We start from the raw sequence: 20,046 nt of genomic DNA, 5'->3' as shown, positions 1-20,046 counted from the left end.
GTATTGAGGGTCGAAGAGAGTTTTTTATTCAAAAGTTCAAAAAGGAGATGACTTGGATGTGAGGGATCCAGTAGTTTGTCTGGTTCCATATGAATCTTCTTAAAACTGGTTTAATAACAACAATCTGGTAACAATGGGAAACAGGATTCCATCCTATTTCTTTCTACATATATAGTTTGGTTTTTTACACTGCTTTCCCTTATCATTCTTCTTTTCTCTTTTTATACTCATTTAGTCTCTCTCCCCATATCTCTCTCACATTCTTTCTCTCCTGCTCTCTGTACTGCTTGCATGCTTACAGCTGCACTGGTGATAGGGAGCTTGCTTGTGTGAAATATTAATAAGAAAATGGCTTATGCATTTTTAACTATCTGCCAGCCAAAAGTAGTCTCACAGGAGTGTCAATTCTCCTCCAGTCCAGGTAGGGAGCTCCTGTGCAACTGACTAGTTTGGTAATTCACATCTGATCCAATTGCCTTACACTCTTTATCTGTGATAATATGGTTTGTCTTATATTCAGACCATTATATTCATCCAAAACTCAATTCTTCGCATTTTTCATGTGTGAGTAAAATACTAACTTTATAATTATGATTATAAATCATTAAAATAAAATCTGTCAGTAAAGCCACCCACACTGGACACTTCTATCCTCTCAGTAATCTTTTAGTATACTCTCTCTCTCTCTGTTTCTAGGTCAGGGATCAAGCAGAGAGGCAGTAGTGAGCATGTGCTATGCACTGCTGTCCACTTCAATCTACCCAACCAGGGCTGATCTCAGGAAATAGAGAGAGAGAGAGAGTTGTTGGCGGTGATGGTGGTGTCAGAGGCTCACATTGGGGAAAACAGAAAGAGAGGGGAAAAATCAGAAGAGAAAGAGGGTAGAAGGAAGCTAGAATGGCAAGCACAGAATGAACTAAAGGCATGTAGCTGGGTTGTGTAACATTCAGTTCTGTTTTGTTCTGTAAACGCACACGCAACATTCCAACACACACACACACACACTCACACTCATATGGCCTCTATTCTCAAAATGCGAGGCACTGCTGCACTGTGAAACCAGAAACTACATCAGACCTCAGACCTTCAAAGACAGAACTAATCCTGTTCTCACCCAGTGCTGATTGTTATTCAGTCATTAAGCATTCACCTCAACGCCCTGCAGAGCTCTGGCTTCCATTAAGAGCCTGCTGTTGACTGCTTGAAGTTTGCTGCTGATGTATGTTGTACATTGTTGTATGTTACTACAAGGATATATTAATATACAAAAGGTGAGATTATAAAAAAAATTATATACACTGAAAAAAATTAATCTGAGTGGATGTAAATGTTAAGTAATTAAAATGCGTGATATCAACAATAAAATGTTAAGTTTGTGTCTTTACTTTAATATATCTAGTTTTAAATTAATCTGCATTTGTTCAAAAAACAAGAAAATGTGTATTTTATTCCTTTACTAAATTAATCTAAGTAATCCCAGCCAAGCTTTTTAGGTACACACGCACAACAAACAATACCTTGTTTTATTTACTCACTTGGTAAAAAAAAAAAAAACTCCCCTTCCTGTTTCGTTGGTCTGGAAACCCCTTGCATTCCTAACGAAGACGAACACGCGGACTGAATTTAAGGTAAGAATAAAGCTAGCAAATTAACAGTTAATGTTACTTGGTACATTCTTTACAGTTTTCGAATTGCTGTACAAAAACCAGGCTTTAAATGTAATTTGAAGATTGTTGTATGTGGATTTTCTAATTAGCATTAGGCCTACCATGTGGTTACACTGGTAAGTTAAAGTTAGGTGGCTAACTTTAGCTGCTTTAAAGCATTCAGTTTTAAGCTTGGCATATGTCTAAATACATTTAAGGAGCCACTGAAGCCTATTTTAGGATTCCTTTTTCTCCCTGTGAAAGTGTTTGTTTCTCCCTGATAATAAAAGGTGATGTTGGATGCGTTGGAATGCGGGTAACGTTTGTCTCTCGTACGGGGGACAGCTGCCAGCTGAGTTCACGCAGCATTTACAGCCGCCATTTTATTCGGATAATTTTCAAAATATTACTGTTATCGTTTCATGAAATGTAGTTTTTGAAGTATTTCAGGCGAGAATGTAGTTGTTTTAAACTCAAATATGCGGTTTATTTATAAAGACAGCGTCTATTTAAAAAAATGTGTTTCGCCGATTTCAGAGATGAGCTCCATGCGATCAGCGGGAGCTCCGTCATCATTTATCCGCCGAGAGCAGCTTCAGCTCGGCTAGACCTTCTGACATTTGCCGCTGGCTCTGATGTCTCTTTAGTGGTTCAAGATAAAATATAATTCGTTTGGGGTAAAACGAAACGTTTCTTATCTTTGGCCTTTATTCAATCAATCTATTAATATGTTTTATATATATATATATATATATATATATATATATATATATATATATATATATATGTATATATATATATGTATATGATGTCCCTATGAACTTTTGTCATATAGGTATTTCGTCATACAGAATGCATACTCCATGAATTATGCGATCTGAAAGAGTGCCCATTAGCGCGCTGTCTGTTTCTCTTCGTGGTTTGCGTTTGTTAGGACGGTAGTTTTTACGGTCTATGGTTAGAACGTTTACAGCTGTCAATCATAATATGTGACCATAATCCTGCCTTCTGCATGACGCGGTTCCCTGTACACTTTCTCATCTGAGCTCCGTGGAAAAAAAAAAAAACACAAACATTTCATATGAAACTGAAGACAATTAGCTGTCTGATCGGCAGGTCAACTACCTGTAGTTGTTTGTGGAGAGAAGAAAATGTGAAACTATTTTTAATTATAGTTATAGTTATGATTTGCTATGAATTGGGTTTCTTGCATTGGTCAGTTACTAACCATTAACTTACACTGTGTCCTTAACCAGGTGATTCTCCTGACAATAGGCTACACTGGATAAAGGTATGTAACTTTCAATAAATTATATTTAAATTATATAATAAATTTATTGTAGTGAGGAAACTGGGGGTGAAGTTATAACTCAGTTGGCAGTTTTTTTTTTTTTTGCATTTCACAGAGTAAATTTATAGTCCTGTAAAAAAAAAAAAAAGTGACGACTTAAGGGGTGTGCACCATATGTTGCTGGTTGCTCAAAGTCTGCCATTGCATTAGTTCCCATTGCCATGATAATCTATTTTTGTTGATCCCATGGTTACATACATTAGCTAAAAAATAAAAAAAAACTTAATTAGTTTACTTGCACCATTTTAAAGTCACATCTTTCTATTTAACATTGATGAGGCTGTGATAAAATAAAAATTACCTGATTACCTGTGGAGAAAATAACAAGATGCTTACCTGATGAAGCTGTAAGAAAAACATCTGATCAATCATGGTGTAATTTTAGATTCTCTTCTTTTCATTCGTCAGTTGCATACTCCCCTGAACAATTGTATGGCTCAGAACAACGGGCCTCAATATTGTCATATTTGACCAATCTACTTATGTTCAGTTAGTGCCCCAAAATGACTCTAGAATATGCTGGGATCTGTGTGATGCACAGGCACCATAAATTAATTTAAAAGTCAAGACACTCACACTGAAGACATAGTGCACATACAGTTTTGTTTAAAGATGTCATAGGTGTTGAAAGTAATCCTTCTCTGTAAAGTTCAAAATCAAAACAAATGACTTTTGGTGACTTGTTAGTTGAATGTTTCTTTAACAAATGTGATTTAAGGGAATTCCAGGATGGACAAGGGCAATCAGTATGTAAACAGGCAAAAAATAGCTGCCGTCTTTCCTTAATTTGTAGTATTGTTTGGTTAAAGGGGTGGTATAATACCCCTTTTTACAAGATGTATAAAAAATCTCATGTCCTCAGAGTATGTGAAGTTTTTGCTCAACATACCACACAGATAATTTTTATAGCATGTAGTAAAAAAGCTCAGTTTTTGTATGTCCCTTTAAATGCAAATGACCTGCTGCTCCTGGTTGCATGTTCCTGGGGGCAGGATTTATGTACATTTTAGGGTTAGTGATGTCACCAACCCGAGTGGAAGCCGTTGTAGTCTCTACCAGCCGTTTGTTGTAGTCCTTAAAAATAGATTTCTCTAAAAGAATATATCTCCCTTTGCTTTGAACTTTGAATGTCGTAACTTTGCAGATGTTGTTTATGCTCAAACAGCAACATTACACACTAACTAAAGTTAAAAAAGTGAAATCATAATCAACCATCCCTTTAAGATTACAAATGATTGTCCTGATAAATAAATATATATTTTCTCTTTACATTTTTGAGGACAGACAAGCAGACAGAGAGGCAAACACAACTAAATGGAAGCTGTGCTCCTCACCGCTACCAGTATATGACAAATCTCGAAACTGACTTCCACCACCCTCAGAGAGACCACCCAATTTGCTCCTCATTTAGGGTCTGGATGTACTCAGATCTAGCATCTGGATTATATGGGATGGATTTGCACAGTTCACAGTTAAAGTTGAAAATTGTGTCATCATTCGCTCACCCTTAAGTTGTTTTAAACCTGTATAAATTTCTTTCTTCTGCTGAACACAAAGATATTTTGAAGAATGTCTGTAAACAGACAGACTTGGGTCCCATTGACTTCCATAGTAGGAAAAAATATATACTATGGAAGTCAATGAAACCCAAGTTGCAAAATATCTTTCTTTGTGTTCAGCAGAAGAAAGAAATTTATACAGGTTTAAAACAACTTGAGGGTGAGTAAATGATGACACAATTTTCAACTTGGAGGTGAACTAATCCTTTAATTCTTCATTCTTTTGCAGTTATCATGTGTTTTGTCTTCTCTACCGTTTTTTTGTCTGACCCTGCTGACCCAATGAGCATGTTACTGTCCAATGGTCATGCTTTAACTGCAATCTCTAGTATTGCATTAGTATTGGATTCTTCTCATGGGGATTTAATAATTTTGACTTTTCAATCTGAGTTAAATCTCGTTTTTGGCTTATTTTATCTGTAAAAGAAAACGTGCCTAATAATTCTGCACACCTGAATATAAGGCGTTTTCATTTCCAACCTTCATGTACAATTATATATCACTTATAAATGATTAAATTAATAGTAGTTAAGTTTAATATGGTTTGGAATTGGGAAAATGTTCCTGGGAATAAAATATGATCAGCAAATCAACGTGCCTAATAATTCTGCACACACTGTGTGTGTGTGTGTGTGTGTGTGTCTTTCCACATAAATATTTTTAAATTCACACAAGATTGTAATTGTTTATAAATGTAGGCAAATCCATGTGGAAAAAAAATTGGCTTAAATGCATTCTTCACATTAGCAAACAAAGCAGTAGGTTCAATTCTCTCTGGTTTATTTCACAGGTTTGTGATGACGATGATGCTGCAGCCATCCAAGAGGCCATCACTTCATTTGTGCTCAACATCTTTATGGTCAGCAAAGCCAGGGATGGAGGTCTCGAGAAGAAAGTTGGAATAGCCATTGAGGGAGCGGAGGTCCTTTTTTGCATTCCCAGTGTAGCACATGCTTGCTCCTACCTTATGGGCCTTATTTATGCTTTGGAACTAAGCTACCCAGAGAAACTTAAATACACCTTTGAGGTATTTCAGAAGATATTCCTGGAGCTGGAGGATGTTAACAAAAACATGTCCTCCAAAATCCACGATCACAAGATCAGCTTACTGGCCTAAAAGCGATACAGACATTGTTGAATGTAGAGGGTTTGAGTCCCTCTGGTAAAGTTTTACTGTTCAATTTCTCAGGTCTTTTTCAGTGCACTTTCTCAAGTCACACTAATCCTATTTCATATAGGGACCATGTTTGTGAGTGTTAATGTTAAAGGTGCAGTTGAAGGAAAGATGACAGTTAAGAAGTCAGAAACTATATTGCACAATGTGAGTTTTTTTCAATAGAAACCCAAAGAAACTGAAATGTAGGTTTCTTAGAAGATCTCCATTGTCACACGGGGATCATACATATGATCATACATGTGCAAGCGTGTTGTTTTAAAGTCTTAAGAGTATGTTACTGTACAGGACTGAAAAACGCAATTTTATAGAAAATATTCTGTAAATGTGTCTGAATGGTTTCTTATGAAGACAATAAAGCCTGTCAACTTTCACTTAATGAGCTTTCCTCTGTCACCACCATGAAGCACAATTTTGTATTGTACACAATGTCTCAACCTGTGAGGTGGATATATTTTATTATACTTTGTTTTATACTGACCTTGTCAGTTTTTACTCTCAAATGGCCAAAATGTCAGCTTCAATGTAATAACTAGATTTCTATATTTGATGAATACATTCTACTGGCATTCTGTTTACAAGTACCAGTGTTGAACTTTTACTATAGTAGTAAAACAATTACTATTTGCATTTATACTTTCAGTAGAAATACTCAGTTGCTAATTAGAATACCTGAGTACATGTAACTTTAAAATACACTAACAAATTTTGAAAACAGTATATCCCACTTGAAATTTGTAATATTGAAATGTAAAAATTAAGTTGGATTCAATCAAAAATACACATTTTGGATTCTTAAAGTTGTGTAGATCACACACACAAAAAAATGACTAGATCAATACTAAAATTAAGTTAACTTTATGTGCAAATTTTATTTCAACAAACAGAAAAATTAAGTAGTTTGTACAAAGACTAGTCTTGTTGGATCTACGTAATACAATTATGCAAAAGAATTCATCATATTTTTTAAGTAAATCAAGCAGATTATTTTTATCAGTGTATATAGTTATATAATTTATTGTTGTTATAATATAATCTGTTATTTTAGTATTATTAATATTTTGATTTACATTTATTTTGACATTTTAGTTTAAGTTTTGTAATTTTATCTTTTACAACTTCAGCATTTTATTTAAATTCTAAAATTAATATTTTATTTGATCTTTTTTCAATTACATTTTCAATTAATATTTACAGTAAAACAAGATAATATAATTCTACAACCATATAATATAATTTAATATAATATGAGCAATATCACACAGAAGGGCTGTGTTTCGGTGAGGGCCATCTTTAGTGAGGGTGCAACTGGTTCAGCACACTGGGCCCCCGTGTGTGTAGAATGTATGTAAAACTGACATCTTAAAGACGTCTATCAGATGTTTTTTGTACACAACAAATGCTTTCCATTTTTCAGATGTACGCATGCTATCTGGGTTATCAAACACTACTATTATTTATATAAAATATTATACATTGAATAATAGTATTTAATGAACAACAACAGCCATCATAAAATTTGCTAAGCAATTCAGTCAAAAGTACAAAGGCAGCGCTCTGATATACATCATTAAAGTTATAAAATATAACGTTAGGAGACTTTGTCATTAGCTAAAACCATTTGCTCTGGAACAAAGACAGCCTGTTAGATTTACCTGAAATGAATTATAGCTCATGTTTAACCAGTATAGAGAGACATCAGAGCCAGCAGCAAATTCCAGAAGCACTGGCCGAGGTGAGGCTGCTCTCGGCGGGTTCATGAGCACCGAACAGCCGCTGACGCCCTGGAGCTCACATCTCCGAAAAACATTGATGCAAATATTCCAATTAACAAACCGCATATTTGAAGTCTAAATAACAATTTCTCCCCTAAAAAAAACTCTTAAAACTACATTCCATAATAAAAAAATGATACATTTATTTAAAAAAAAACTTAAAATTATAGTGGATTTGTGCAGCTGCCCTGACACTGTGAGAAATGCTGCAAGCACAGTGATACAAACGGTTCTGTGATCACTAGTATATCACACAGCTGAAAAAGCCTCTAATCCATTTTTTTAAAATAAATTATAACATAATATAATATAAAACATGAACATGAAACATGAATCATAAATTTTAATCAGCCATCATTCAAAAATATTCTAGTTAATTATTGACCAATCAGAATGTAGTATTCAAGAGGGCTGTGTAAATAATAGCAGTTAGCTACCTGATGGCTACTGCTTCTAAAACAGACATAATACCGAAATCGTACAGGGACAAAAATATTTAAAGAAACAAACATACATTCACATGCACACTTGCATAACTCTACACTCTTTTTATATATAAATAAATAAAAGTGTTATTGCTTTCTTTTGCTTCAAGAGAGACCTCAGTCCAGCCTCTCTTTTCATCTGCGTATTTGACGTTTTTTCCTCCCATCACAATACAGGTGCTCCCATCCAAACTACCCTGATGTAATCCAACTGTAATTCCAAACATCAAAGAACCACACAGCTGTCATGTGTCACAAACACAGACACACACTCTCTCTTCAAATACATTGTGTGTTTGACTCATTTTTGAGGAGAAAAAAAAAACACTGTTAATGATATTTTAACAGTTCTTAGTTGGCTTGTTTGTTTTTGCCTTTTGGCTCTGTGACAGACATTCTGGCCATATGCTTCAAGTTGAATAAGGCATAAGACCTCATTGTGACCTTTCAAAGTGTATAAACACAAACATTTGCATACACATACACATATGCATAAACACAGGCACATGACTGTAGCAAATGGCAGGCAGGAATACAACAGTTTGTCTCATATTTTTTCTGTAATTAAGAACACAAACAGACAAATTCAGCAAACACAGAGGAATATACACTCATAACAGCTTGTATTTTGTTAAAAGGCCTGTGCTATCATGTGCAATATTTACACATATACACATTTGATTTGATTATATTATATATAGTATAATATAGTAGTGTATTTTACAACATTGGATTTGTAATTATTTAACAATAGCCATCTGCTGAATAAAATGGCTTTAAACAATACAACCATGCATTGTAAATATTTTGCTATTTTAAATACATTGCTATTTTAACTGTCTAACTAGGTTTAGCATGAAGAGTCCTCGGAGGTATGTAACGTAAGAACTGTGGCGTGACAGACACTTATCAATCTCAGTCATAATTCCAATATATTTAACATACAGAATATCTATCTAATGAACCTATTGTAACAATTAACATATTTTATACATGTACATTTTCATAATATTGTCTTCAATAGAACATATACTGCAAGGTAGTATGGCAAATAGAACTGGTATCCGAAATAATGTCAAGCACTGTGTTTTGAGCTCTGACCACTATGGGGCATTGTGTTTATTGTTAGTGTTAGTTTGAGAGAACTACAGATCCTTTCGTGCCTAGGTTATGTTTAAATATAACTATATATATAGACTGATTGACTGAATAAATGCATTAATACAAGTATAAATGACTGACTGACTGACTGAATAAAGAAATGATTTTAACCTCAAGCTGCCCCATTAAGCTTGAATATAATACAACAGTGCCATCACGTGGCTAATTTAATTAATGCACAAGTGTTTTTTAAAATACTTTCAAAGGGGAATGTTTCAGTACAGTTGTCACACTCACACACATAAGAAATCTACACTTTCAGATTGAAAGACTGTCCTACAAATGACTCAAGCTGACTTTTACGAAACATCTGCAGGATACATTTTTTTGGTTCATTCACTGCTTAACAAGAAGCACAATATTTAATGTCATAGTGTTATAGCATCATGTCAGTAGTAGTTAGTTTAACAGTCACTTTGAATGCAAATTATTACATAATAAGTAAGTGCCCTTATGTTATCTTTTTCTTTTTTTCAAGGAGGCTGTTTTTCCTTTCTTGCATGAACTGAATGTCTTAATAAATGCACAAGGGTGATTTTGCTTTATATTTAAGCACAGGACATTTATAGACTGATACATATATCCTTGTGTCTGAGTCAGGGTGAATGAAGGTCTACATGTGAGTAGAAGGATGAGTTGAGAGATAATTTGTGACCTCCACCTAATGCAAGACACATCTTCACACCTTTCCCTTAAGCCAACCACCTCTGCTCCAGATGAAAATCACTCCACATCCTAGAGTACAAAAATATAGACGTTTTCTTTCTTAATAGTTTAGAAACTGGGTTGGAAGCAGAGGCAGGAAGGAGCTAAAGCAGTGCTGGGGGGAGAAGTCAGGGTGGAACTTCTATCATAAGTGACAGTATGCAGACCCACAGTCGAGGGAAGGAGGAGCCATGGTGAACACCTACCAGGCAAACTGACAGAGACGGAGCCAAAGGTGGTGCAGACCCAGGTGAAGCTGAGAAGACAGAAACCTAGGTCTGGAGGGTCAAGGCGGAGCCACAGTTTCACGGGACCAAGGCAGGGGTCAACAGGCCTGGGCATAGCCAGAGCGACCAAGGATCAAGGAGGAGGCGGACGGAAGGAGGAACCAGACAGAGCCAGAGGGATGGAGGTGTGGAAGACCATGGTGGAGGCAGGTCGAAAAATCTCCCCAAGTTGTAGCTGAAGGGACGATGGAGCCCGGTGGAGTCTGAGGACTGACAGAACCTGGTGAAGCCAAGGACGAGCTGAAGGGTCGGAAGGCAGAGGTGGAGTCCAGGGCTCGGAGGACTGAGGGGGAGCCACAGGATCGACACTGCAGGTTGGAGATGGAGACTGGAAGATCCAAAGCTCATCCACCTTGCAAAGTGGAGGACATTGAGGAAGAGCCGAGGTCACTGAAACCGAACCTTTTTTAAATATCCTGCCAGGATGATTTCATAAACTCTGATTGCAGTGTTGTGTAGCTGGTGAAACCAGGCTTGTGATGTTTAAGTGTGCACTGTTATCTCCTTTGTTTGACATCAGATTGTGCACCTCTATCTCCTTTGTTAACATCAGACGAGTTTGTGCGATGGTGGATGTAGTCAAAATATTGCTGCTAATAACGGTGCTAAACTTGTTTACTGGCTTCTGATTGGCCAACATGGCTTTATGGTTAGGGTTATATCGGCACCTGTTGGTTTGGCATGCTCTTGACATTGCTTCTTAGCTTGTTTATGTGGACAGAGATTTTTTTTTAACAAAAGAGGGAAAACAAATTTACAAAAATACCTGTGTACTTATGGACTAGGCCTAGAACAAAACAAAAACAGAACCGAACATACACGTTACACTGACCTGATGTCAGAGAAAGTTATGAGATTTGCATACTAATCTGCATGTTATTTTGATATACAATATACAACCCCAATTCCAGAAAAGTTGGGATGTTTCATGAAATACTATACAATCAAGAATATGTTATTTGTTCATTCTCTTTAATTGGAAAAAATTCCAATGCTTTCAATGGCCAACTCCAGTTCACCTGCTTGCTGTGAGCTGTTTCAGAGCAGTTTAATTAGGAGATTCTACACCATTTTCACTTTTATTTTGCCTCTGCCCCAACTTTTTTGGAGCGGGTTGCAGGCATCAAAATCAAAATGTGTTTATATTTGCAAAATACATTTAAGTTTGTCAGTGAAAACTTTGGAAATTATTATTATTATTATTATTGTTCTTTTGTCAATTAAATAAAAGTTAAAGAGAATTAACAAATCACAGATTCTTGATTTTATTGCATTTTACACTCTCTGCCATAAAGAGGCAATGTAACAAATAATGAAAAAGTTTCTCAACATTTACCCAACCTCATGTCATTCCAAACTAGTATGACTTTGTTCCTTCAATATTAAAAAGGGATTATTTTGTCAGTACAATAAGACAATTGTCTCAATTGTCTTAGAAATATCCCTTTTGTGTATCTGTATATATTTTATGTATGTATCTTATGTATGTATGTATCTCCCTTTTCAAGTCAAATCTAGGTGACTATACTGCCAAACATATTAATCTGAAAGGAGAAACATGAAGAGAGCACAGAGAGAGAGAGGACTACAGGCAGAGACAGGAAAGAGAAGAGCCGGCCAGCTCTGCTGACTCAGGACATTTCAGAAGTGTTGATTTCCGCTCCATTTCTCCAGCCTCTTTGTAATTCTAATGAGATTGTAAAAGGTGTCAGGAGCCAGAGAGGGAGTAGACAGAAGAAGATAGGGTGAAAGAGAGCAGATCAGATTAAATATCGACTGACTGATGCAGACAGGCAGTGTACTGAGTCATCATCTGTATACCTTGCCAGCTTGGCTGAGAAGGAGAGACAGAAAGAGGAAGAGCAGACACAGCCAGCAGGGAGAAAGAGGAAGAGAAGAGTTACCCAGGGGAGTGTGAGGAGAGCAGTCGAATGTTGGACTTGTGGGGGAGGAGAGACCAGCATAAGTAGGCGAGACAGAAAGCATGCTGTCATGTAATGAAGGGAGGGAAAATAAGAGATGGGATTAGAAGAAAGAAAAGGCAACAGTGGCTGGAAGGAATACAAAACAAATACAGGATTGAAACTAGGACCGTTCAGATGAACATTTATTTAAGAGGCTGGAGATCTCTGGGAAATGAGAGACAAAGAGTTTATAAGAGTATAGCAGTGTAACTATGTCAGTATCTAGATCTTACGAACTAAATGAAGATGAAACAATGGATTGTAATAAAAAAAACCTACTTAAAAAGCTGACCCTTATAAGAAAAGTAACACTACTAACTAGTTATTCAATATTAATGGTACCAATTCTTCTCTGTAAACCCATTACTTTGGTGGCAAAGAAGGGATATAAAGAAGTCTATCTTAAACAATATATATAAGAAAGTCAAGCTTTTAGTGTCTGACAAAATGTGCATCTCAATAAATTAGAATGTCGTGGAAAAGTTCTTTTATTTCAGTAATTCAACTCAGACTGTGAAACTTGTGTATTAAATAAATTCAGTGCACACAGGCTGAAGTAGTTAAAGGGGGGGGGGGGGTGAAATGCTCGTTTTCACTCAATATCCTGTTAATCTTGAGTACCTATAGAGTAGTACTGCATCCTTCATAACTCCAAAAAGTCTTTAGTTTTATTATATTTATAAGAGAAAGATAGTCTGTACCGATTTTTCCCGGAAAAACACGAGCGCCTGGAGGCGTGACGTGTGGGCGGAGCTAAAGAATCACGAGCGCCAGTAGGCTTTTGCGTTGAGAGCGTTTGGAAGCTGTGACATTACCGTGAGGACAAAACCAACCAATACAAACCATGGCTAACAGTCAGATTCAGCGTATATTTATGATCCAGAATCAGATCCAGAGGCTGAAATTTAACAAGAGCAGCATCAGCAACGACGTCTCTATGTGGTATGTATTGAAACTGTATATATTTGCTTAGCGGTTTTGGAAAATGACTAAGTTCCACTTTGTGTCGTCTTTTTTTTGTGGAAAGTGCAGTTTGATGACAACATCGCATGTTGTTTACTTGATGTGCTTATGCGCTGATAGCTAAGTTAACAACACAGAGATATTTGAAGCAGTTTTACTCATCGCATGCGGTTCCAACACACGATCGTGACCCTTTTTCGTTGGGACTGCATTATCCTTAAGAAATAAACGATGTGCAAATCTGGCGTCAAACTGGGCCTTGTTTGTAAAACAAGCATCTTCGAAATGCAGGGAACAAACACAAACACTTGCACAACTCCGTTGATGCTCTGTAAAAATAAACTCCATCCACTGGTCCCTTAATGCTGTTTTTTCTTTGGTAATCTGTGCAGGGTTGTCTTGCCCTGGCAACCAAAAACACACTTCTTTTGTGACATTTCGCTCTCGCTCTGATCAGTGAATGTCTCTGCTCTGCTCTACGGGAGCGTGCGCTCTTCCGGCAGACGTGCCCTTAGGACCCAAATTCCGCTCCATCTAACGTCACACAGACCCATACTCGAAAAAAAACTTTCCGAAATTTGTGACAAACCGGAAGAGGTATTTTTGGAACAAAACAAAAAACTTAATTTTTGAAACTTTGTCCATGTTTAGCATGGGAATCCAACTCTTTAACGGTGTAAAAAACTCAGTATGCATGAAATAGCATTTCACCCTGAGTGACCTTTTCACTGAGTGCTGTATCCAAGCATGTTAACAGAAAGTTGAGTGGAAGAAAAAAGTATGGAAGAAAAGGATGCACAACCAACCAAGAGACCCGCAGCCTTATGAAAAATGTCAAGAAATATTGATTCAAGAATTTGAGTGAACTTCACAAGTAATGAACTGAGGCTGGGGTCAAGGCATCAAGAGCCACCACACACAAAAGTGTCGAGGAATTTGCCTACAGTTGTCATATTCCTCTTGTTAAGCCATTCCTGAACCACAGACAACATCAGAGGCGTCTTACCTGGGCTAAGGAGAAGAAGAACTGGACTGTTGCCATTGGTCCAAAGTCCTCTTTTCATATGAGAGCAAGTTTTGTATATCATTTGGAAACCAAGGTCCTAGAGTCTGGAGGAAGGGTGGAGAAGCTCATAGCCCAAGTTGCTTAAAGTCCAGTGTTAAGTTTCCACAGTCTGTGATGATTCGGGGTGCAATGTCATCTGCTGGTGTTGGTCCACTGTGTTTTTTGAAAACCAAAGTCACTGCACCGGTTTACCAAGAAATCCTAAAAAATTTCATGCTTGCTTCTGCTGACCAGCTTTTTGAAGATGCTGATATAATTTTCCAGTGGGATTCGACACCTGCCCACACTGCCAAAAGTGCCAAAAGCACCAAAAGTTGGTTAAATGATCATGGTGTTGGTGTGCTTGACTGGCCAGCAAACTCACCAGAACTGAACCCCATAAAGAATCTATGGGCTATTGTCAAGAAGAAAATGAGAAACAAGAGACCAAAAAAATGCAGATAAGCTGAAGGCCACTGTCAAAGAAACCTGGGCTTCCACACCACCTCAGCAGTGCCACAAACTGTTCATCTCCATGCCACGCCAAATTGAGGCAGTAATTAAAGCAAAAGTAGCCCCTACCAAGTATTGAGTATCCTGCAGTAAATTAACACTTTCCAGAAGGCCCTAAGTTTTTTTGTATTTTTTTTTATTGGTCTTATGAAGTATTCTGATTTGTTGAGAGTGAATTGGGGAGTTTTTGTTACATGTGAGCCAAAATCATCACAATTAAAATAACCAAAAACTACTTCAGTCTGTGTGCATTGAATTTATTTAATACACAAGTTTCACAATTTGAGTTGAATTTCTGAAATAAATGAACTTTTACACGACATTCTAATTTACTGAGATGCACCTGTATATTCCTTACATATTTACTTGACAGTTTCTTAGCCACATATGCAAGTTTAAGGGCGGCCACAGGATGGAGACAAAAGAAAACAAAAACGCTGAAGGGAAACACTAGAGTCAAATAAGGAAGTGACGTGAGGCGTGTAGTATTTCTGCTTTGGGGAGCCAGTGGAGCTGGAAAAGCTTTAATGGGGCAGTTCTGCAGCAGTTTTTCAGTAGGGACATGACCGATTGTAAGAAAAGACAGTCAGCGAGAGCAGGAAAGCATAGGTACGTCAGTGTTAACTGTCTAAATTACTGTTAAGGCATACAAATGTCAGCGGTGTGTGTGATCTCGAACTGGCCGTGTGTCAACACGTGTAACTTTTTGTCACATCCAAATATAACGTTAGCCGAAAGACAAGACATCTTTGACGACAGCATGGTAGCAGAATCACGTGTGTAATCTTTTGGGTTCAAGTCAATCCAGTAAGTAATGAGAGTTAAGGATAAACATAGAAGCAACTGTAGCTCACATTGTTCAATAACCATTTATTACTCTCTACATACGCCTATTTTCTTTTTTTTAGTCTATGAAATATACTGAAATATACTACTATTTTTTCTTTATTTGAAATTGTTTCGTTGGTAGAGCACATGTTATAATTCATCTTAGCAGTCAGTCGGCTGTGAAGTGACTCTTGCTGACAGCTGAGCTCAGACAGCAGAGCTACATTTGGACCCAGGTGTCTGAATAAGACAATGTTAAAGCTAAATATTCTTCTGCTCTTTAGGTCTCATTACAGGCTGAATATTTGGCTCTCGACCATTTCATTGAATTGTGTTTTCATTATCATTACCCATATAACTCAAACATTGACATACTGGTAGTTTATTCAGTGAATGCATGACTAGTGTTACACATACTATGAAACCGATCATATTTGGCTCTTGTATATTTATTGTAATTTGTGCTATGCTAGATGAGGATAGTTGTGCCTAGGGGTTTCCCACATAAAACCATTAATAAATTATTTTCTGTAAATATGAACTAAAGCATCCTGTATTGTGAAAAGCACTAAACTTGACTAATAGCAGTCGATTACAAAAGTTTCATAAGAAGTTTGAAACGGATTAATTTGATTCATTTAGATACACATGCATTTAACACTGCACAGAAGCTTCACCTGAAACAATATATACAGTATGCCACAAAAAGGTGCATTTGCCACAGAGGCAGCATAAATGCTTTCACACAGAAAATACAATTGCAGAAATAATTTTAGAAATGTGTAACAGAATTGAGAGACTACATGTACTGTATGCTTTTACAAATATGCAAGTATGATATGATGGTGAAGAAGAAATCTGACTTTCTCACTCAGATCTGTTGTGAAACTGTCTTCTTTTGATCCCTGAGGTCAGGAGTTGCACAAAGATGGAAGACCGTTTGATAGAAAACCAGACAGTCTTTTACTCGAAGGCAGAACACTATTGGAAGGAAGTCTCGCCCACTGTAGATGGAATGCTGGGAGGTTATGGCAGCATTTCCAGCATCGACATTAACGGCTCCAAAAAGTTTCTTCAAAAATTCCTCGGGGTGAGTAATTCTACATTTATACTTTAATTCAGCAAGGACACATTCAACTGATCAAAAGTGACCCTAAAGACATTTTATAATGTTACAAAATATTTATATTTCAAATAAATGCTGTTCTTTTACCTGGATGAAATAAAAAATATCACTCTATCCACAAAAACATTATACAGCACAGTTTTTATTTTTTATTTTTATTTTTACATTTAATAAGCACCAAATCAGCATATTAGAATGATATCAGAAGCATCATGTGACACTGAAGACTGTAGTTCCTGCCATCACAGGAATAAATGACATTTTAAAATATATTAAAATTTCAATATCATTTCACAGTATTATAGTTTTTACTGTATTTTTGTTTAAATGAATACAGCCTTGGTCAAGATAAGAGACTTCTTTTAAAAACATCTTTCCAAAAAATCTTACAGACCCCAAATGTTTTTGCAAGTCTACGATTCTGAATTGTAGTCCACTGTTAGGTCTTTTAAAATTAAATATTTGAAATTAATATAAGGCAATTATCTTTCCCACAGTTACTCAGCTTTTCACCTAATCATAAATAAAAGTCCATGAGAAACACCCAATCATTTGGTTTCCTGTTTTACTCTAAGGAAGGCCCGGGTAAGACTGGGACAGGCTGTGCTCTGGACTGTGGTGCTGGAATTGGCCGTATCACCAAGCGGCTGCTCCTGCCCCTCTTCCGTACAGTGGATCTAGTGGACGTGACTCAGGAGTTTCTGGATAAAGCTCGTACCTACCTGGGTGAGGAAGCCAAGCGAGTGGAGAACTACTTCTGCTGTGGCCTACAAGACTTTCAGCCCCAGCCAGAACGCTACGATGTCATATGGATCCAGTGGGTGATCGGTAGGTGAAGCAATTCACTTCTTTCACTACATCATCTATGATAAGTTTTCTAAAACTGTTACTAATAGGAATGGTTAAATCGAGCAAATGAATCTTCCATTAGGTCACCTGACTGATGACCACCTGGTGGAATTCCTGAGGCGTTGCCGGAGCGGTCTGCGTCCAGATGGCCTGATCGTGGTGAAGGATAATGTTGCGTATGAAGGTGTAATACTTGATGATGTAGACAGCAGCGTGTGTCGGGACCTGAATGTACTACATCGCCTAGTAGCCCGGGCCGGACTCAACATCATCTGTGAGGAGCAGCAGAAGAACTTCCCTGAGGAAATCTATCAGGTCCACACAATAGCGCTCAGATAGCTAAGAGCACTGAACGAGGGTGTTTTTATGTGTTTGATCCGAAGCCAATAATGTGAAGGCAAGTCAAGATCAATGTTAGCTATGCAAGAAGCTAAGTGTTACTGCCAGTGTGATCACTGTATTTAAAAAGAGGCACAAGACTTGGTGGCATTGGGATTTTAAGCGGGGAGTTTTCCTTGATGTCTAGAGTTTGTAATATGACAGATAGAGCTCTTTGCGATTATGAATCTGAATGTATAAGTGGCAAATGGTAGTTTTTTTAAGATATTCAAACAGTGTAACACTCCAGTTTATTCTCAGTTTGAAGTCTTCTGTCTGACTGGTTTCATCACAGTGGAAATAAATATGATAGAAACAATCATGAAAACCTGTAGACTACACACACTGCTTCATTTTTAGCAGTGGGTGTGCTGAAGACTCAAAGGGATAGTTAAAAACTTTTAATTGTCACCCTCATTTGGTTCCAAACCTGTATGACTGACTTTCTTCTGGTGAACATATTAATGGAAATGTCTGTGTTTTTTGTCAGTGGTAACCAAATCTGTTTGGAGCCACCACTCTTCAAAATGTTGTCTATTGTGTTCCACAGAAGAAAGTCATAGGTTTGGAGTGACATGATGGTGAGTAATTGATGACAGAATTGTCATTGTATGGGGAAATTTCCTTTTAAAGACAGTTTAACCAGAGTTGAATTTGAGTCTATGGCACTGAACGGTGTGTGTAAAAACCTTTTAATAACATTTATGATGATTTGAATCTATACCAGTTAATGTTTCATGTTTGAATTTACAACTGTTGACAGAAAACCCTTTATCTGAACCATATGCTGTATTTTGTCTTGAATAAACTAATATTTTGGAGCAGTCTTTGTATGAAAGTGTTTATCATCTATTACAGTGGGACTCCAAGGCACTTGATTGTCCAACACAATATTCACCTCTCACTGAATACACTATTTGTAAGACATTCATGGTCACTTTATCCGTCAGTTAATCAAATTGTATACAACAAAACTGGAAGCAGTAACTGCCTAGTTTACTGCTAATATCAAACCAAATTCATGGTTTGGTAGTGTGTGTGTGTGTGTTCATATACACTTACTGGTCCCAGTTCAAAGGCAGTGGGGAACAACTTAGGAGAAGAAAAGTGGTCGGTCCACAACTGAGTTTTGACCATCTTGTAAACTTGGTGGAATCAAAGCACCATATGCTCTTAACACCATTCATCTCAGTCCAGACTCACTTTCACAATTGAGGCTATGGGTTTAATAGAGAGATCAGGACCAGGTTTCACTTTGAAATCGTTTGGCAACTATAGATTGCCTAAAAATGTAAATGTCTTACTAAATTATTCCTGTTGAAACTTGATGTTGAATGACTTACGAGAGAGAGGAGGCAATAGAGGGGGAGCGTGGCTGAATTTCTGGAAAATGATCCAGAACAATTAGTCAGTGCTCAACTCAGCTGTGGTATGAGGGAAGTCTGCCAGTACCTGATCAAAAAGAGTTGACTTTAGAGAGTCATTACACTACTGATATGATAACATAAAACTTTTTGTGAGCCAGAAAATCTTAACAAGCACACAGCTCTCGCATACTCCTTAATTATGACAACAGAAGACAGCGTATGAACTGAATTTACAGACATCAAAAAACAGTTGTATTATTCCACATCAACGGTCATGTGATCTCTGACCTCCAGGGCTGTTTGACAGGGTCGGCTGCAGTAGGAGTGAAGCGCATCCTGACCCTGAGTGGAGCTGAACTCCAAAAGTGTATCACACTCCAGCTCATTAGTGGCAAAAGTGACCAACAACTCAAAGAAGGAACGGCATGGAACTTCAGAAATGTCCAGGAACTGTGCCACTAGAAAGCTAACGGAGCAGGACTGAGGAAGACACGCATGGGACTGCTGCTGCAGACAGGAGAGGAATGAGGAGTTTAAAAGATATATATATATATATATATATATATATATATATATATATATATATATATATATATATTATCTTTTCTTGCATGGAACACAAAAGGAGATGTTCTGAAGAATGTTGCCATGTTGGTTTAGGATATTGAGTCTCACCTTTGCTGCTGTCCGTGGGAGTTAGTGTGAAGTAGCACTATAGGGTCAAGTTTCAGTAGCTGGCAGAACTGCCCCACATCCTCTGCAGCGTTACAGGGTCTCATCATTTCAACATCCCCTGCACTGTACCTGTCAGAGATAAACTAAGTCCTCTTATACCTTTTCGTGATTTCATTTGATCTGTATGTATTATTT

The 20,046-nt window shown here is 37.2% G+C and overlaps 1 protein-coding gene and 1 long non-coding RNA gene across 7 annotated transcripts; both read left to right on the top strand.

The window, feature by feature from the left end:
* The first annotated feature begins 1,290 nt into the window (after positions 1-1,290).
* Positions 1,291-6,109, top strand: LOC113075458 (uncharacterized). Its single transcript, XR_003280937.1, has 3 exons — positions 1,291-1,628; positions 2,903-2,937; positions 5,347-6,109. It is a non-coding gene; the product is annotated as an uncharacterized LOC113075458 (long non-coding RNA).
* An 8,973-nt stretch (positions 6,110-15,082) lies between these two features.
* Positions 15,083-18,636, top strand: LOC113075420 (N-terminal Xaa-Pro-Lys N-methyltransferase 1-like). 6 transcript variants are annotated; one of them, XM_026248167.1, is made up of 5 exons: positions 15,101-15,237; positions 15,360-15,435; positions 16,372-16,546; positions 17,158-17,410; positions 17,514-18,636. In XM_026248167.1, exons 3-5 carry the CDS (start codon positions 16,385-16,387, stop codon positions 17,768-17,770), a joined length of 672 nt encoding a protein of 223 aa, XP_026103952.1. In that variant the 5' UTR covers positions 15,101-15,237; positions 15,360-15,435; positions 16,372-16,384; the 3' UTR covers positions 17,771-18,636. The 6 variants fall into 6 exon arrangements, with proteins under 6 accessions (XP_026103926.1, XP_026103934.1, XP_026103927.1 ...); XM_026248158.1 differs by having other exon boundaries at positions 16,367-16,546; XM_026248141.1 differs by lacking the exon at positions 15,360-15,435 and having other exon boundaries at positions 15,083-15,237.
* The last annotated feature ends 1,410 nt before the right edge of the window (positions 18,637-20,046 follow it).

Source organism: Carassius auratus, chromosome 5, assembly GCF_003368295.1.
Source record: "Carassius auratus strain Wakin chromosome 5, ASM336829v1, whole genome shotgun sequence".
Taxonomy (NCBI): domain Eukaryota; kingdom Metazoa; phylum Chordata; class Actinopteri; order Cypriniformes; family Cyprinidae; genus Carassius; species Carassius auratus.
This window is presented reverse-complemented; position numbering and strand designations above follow the sequence as displayed.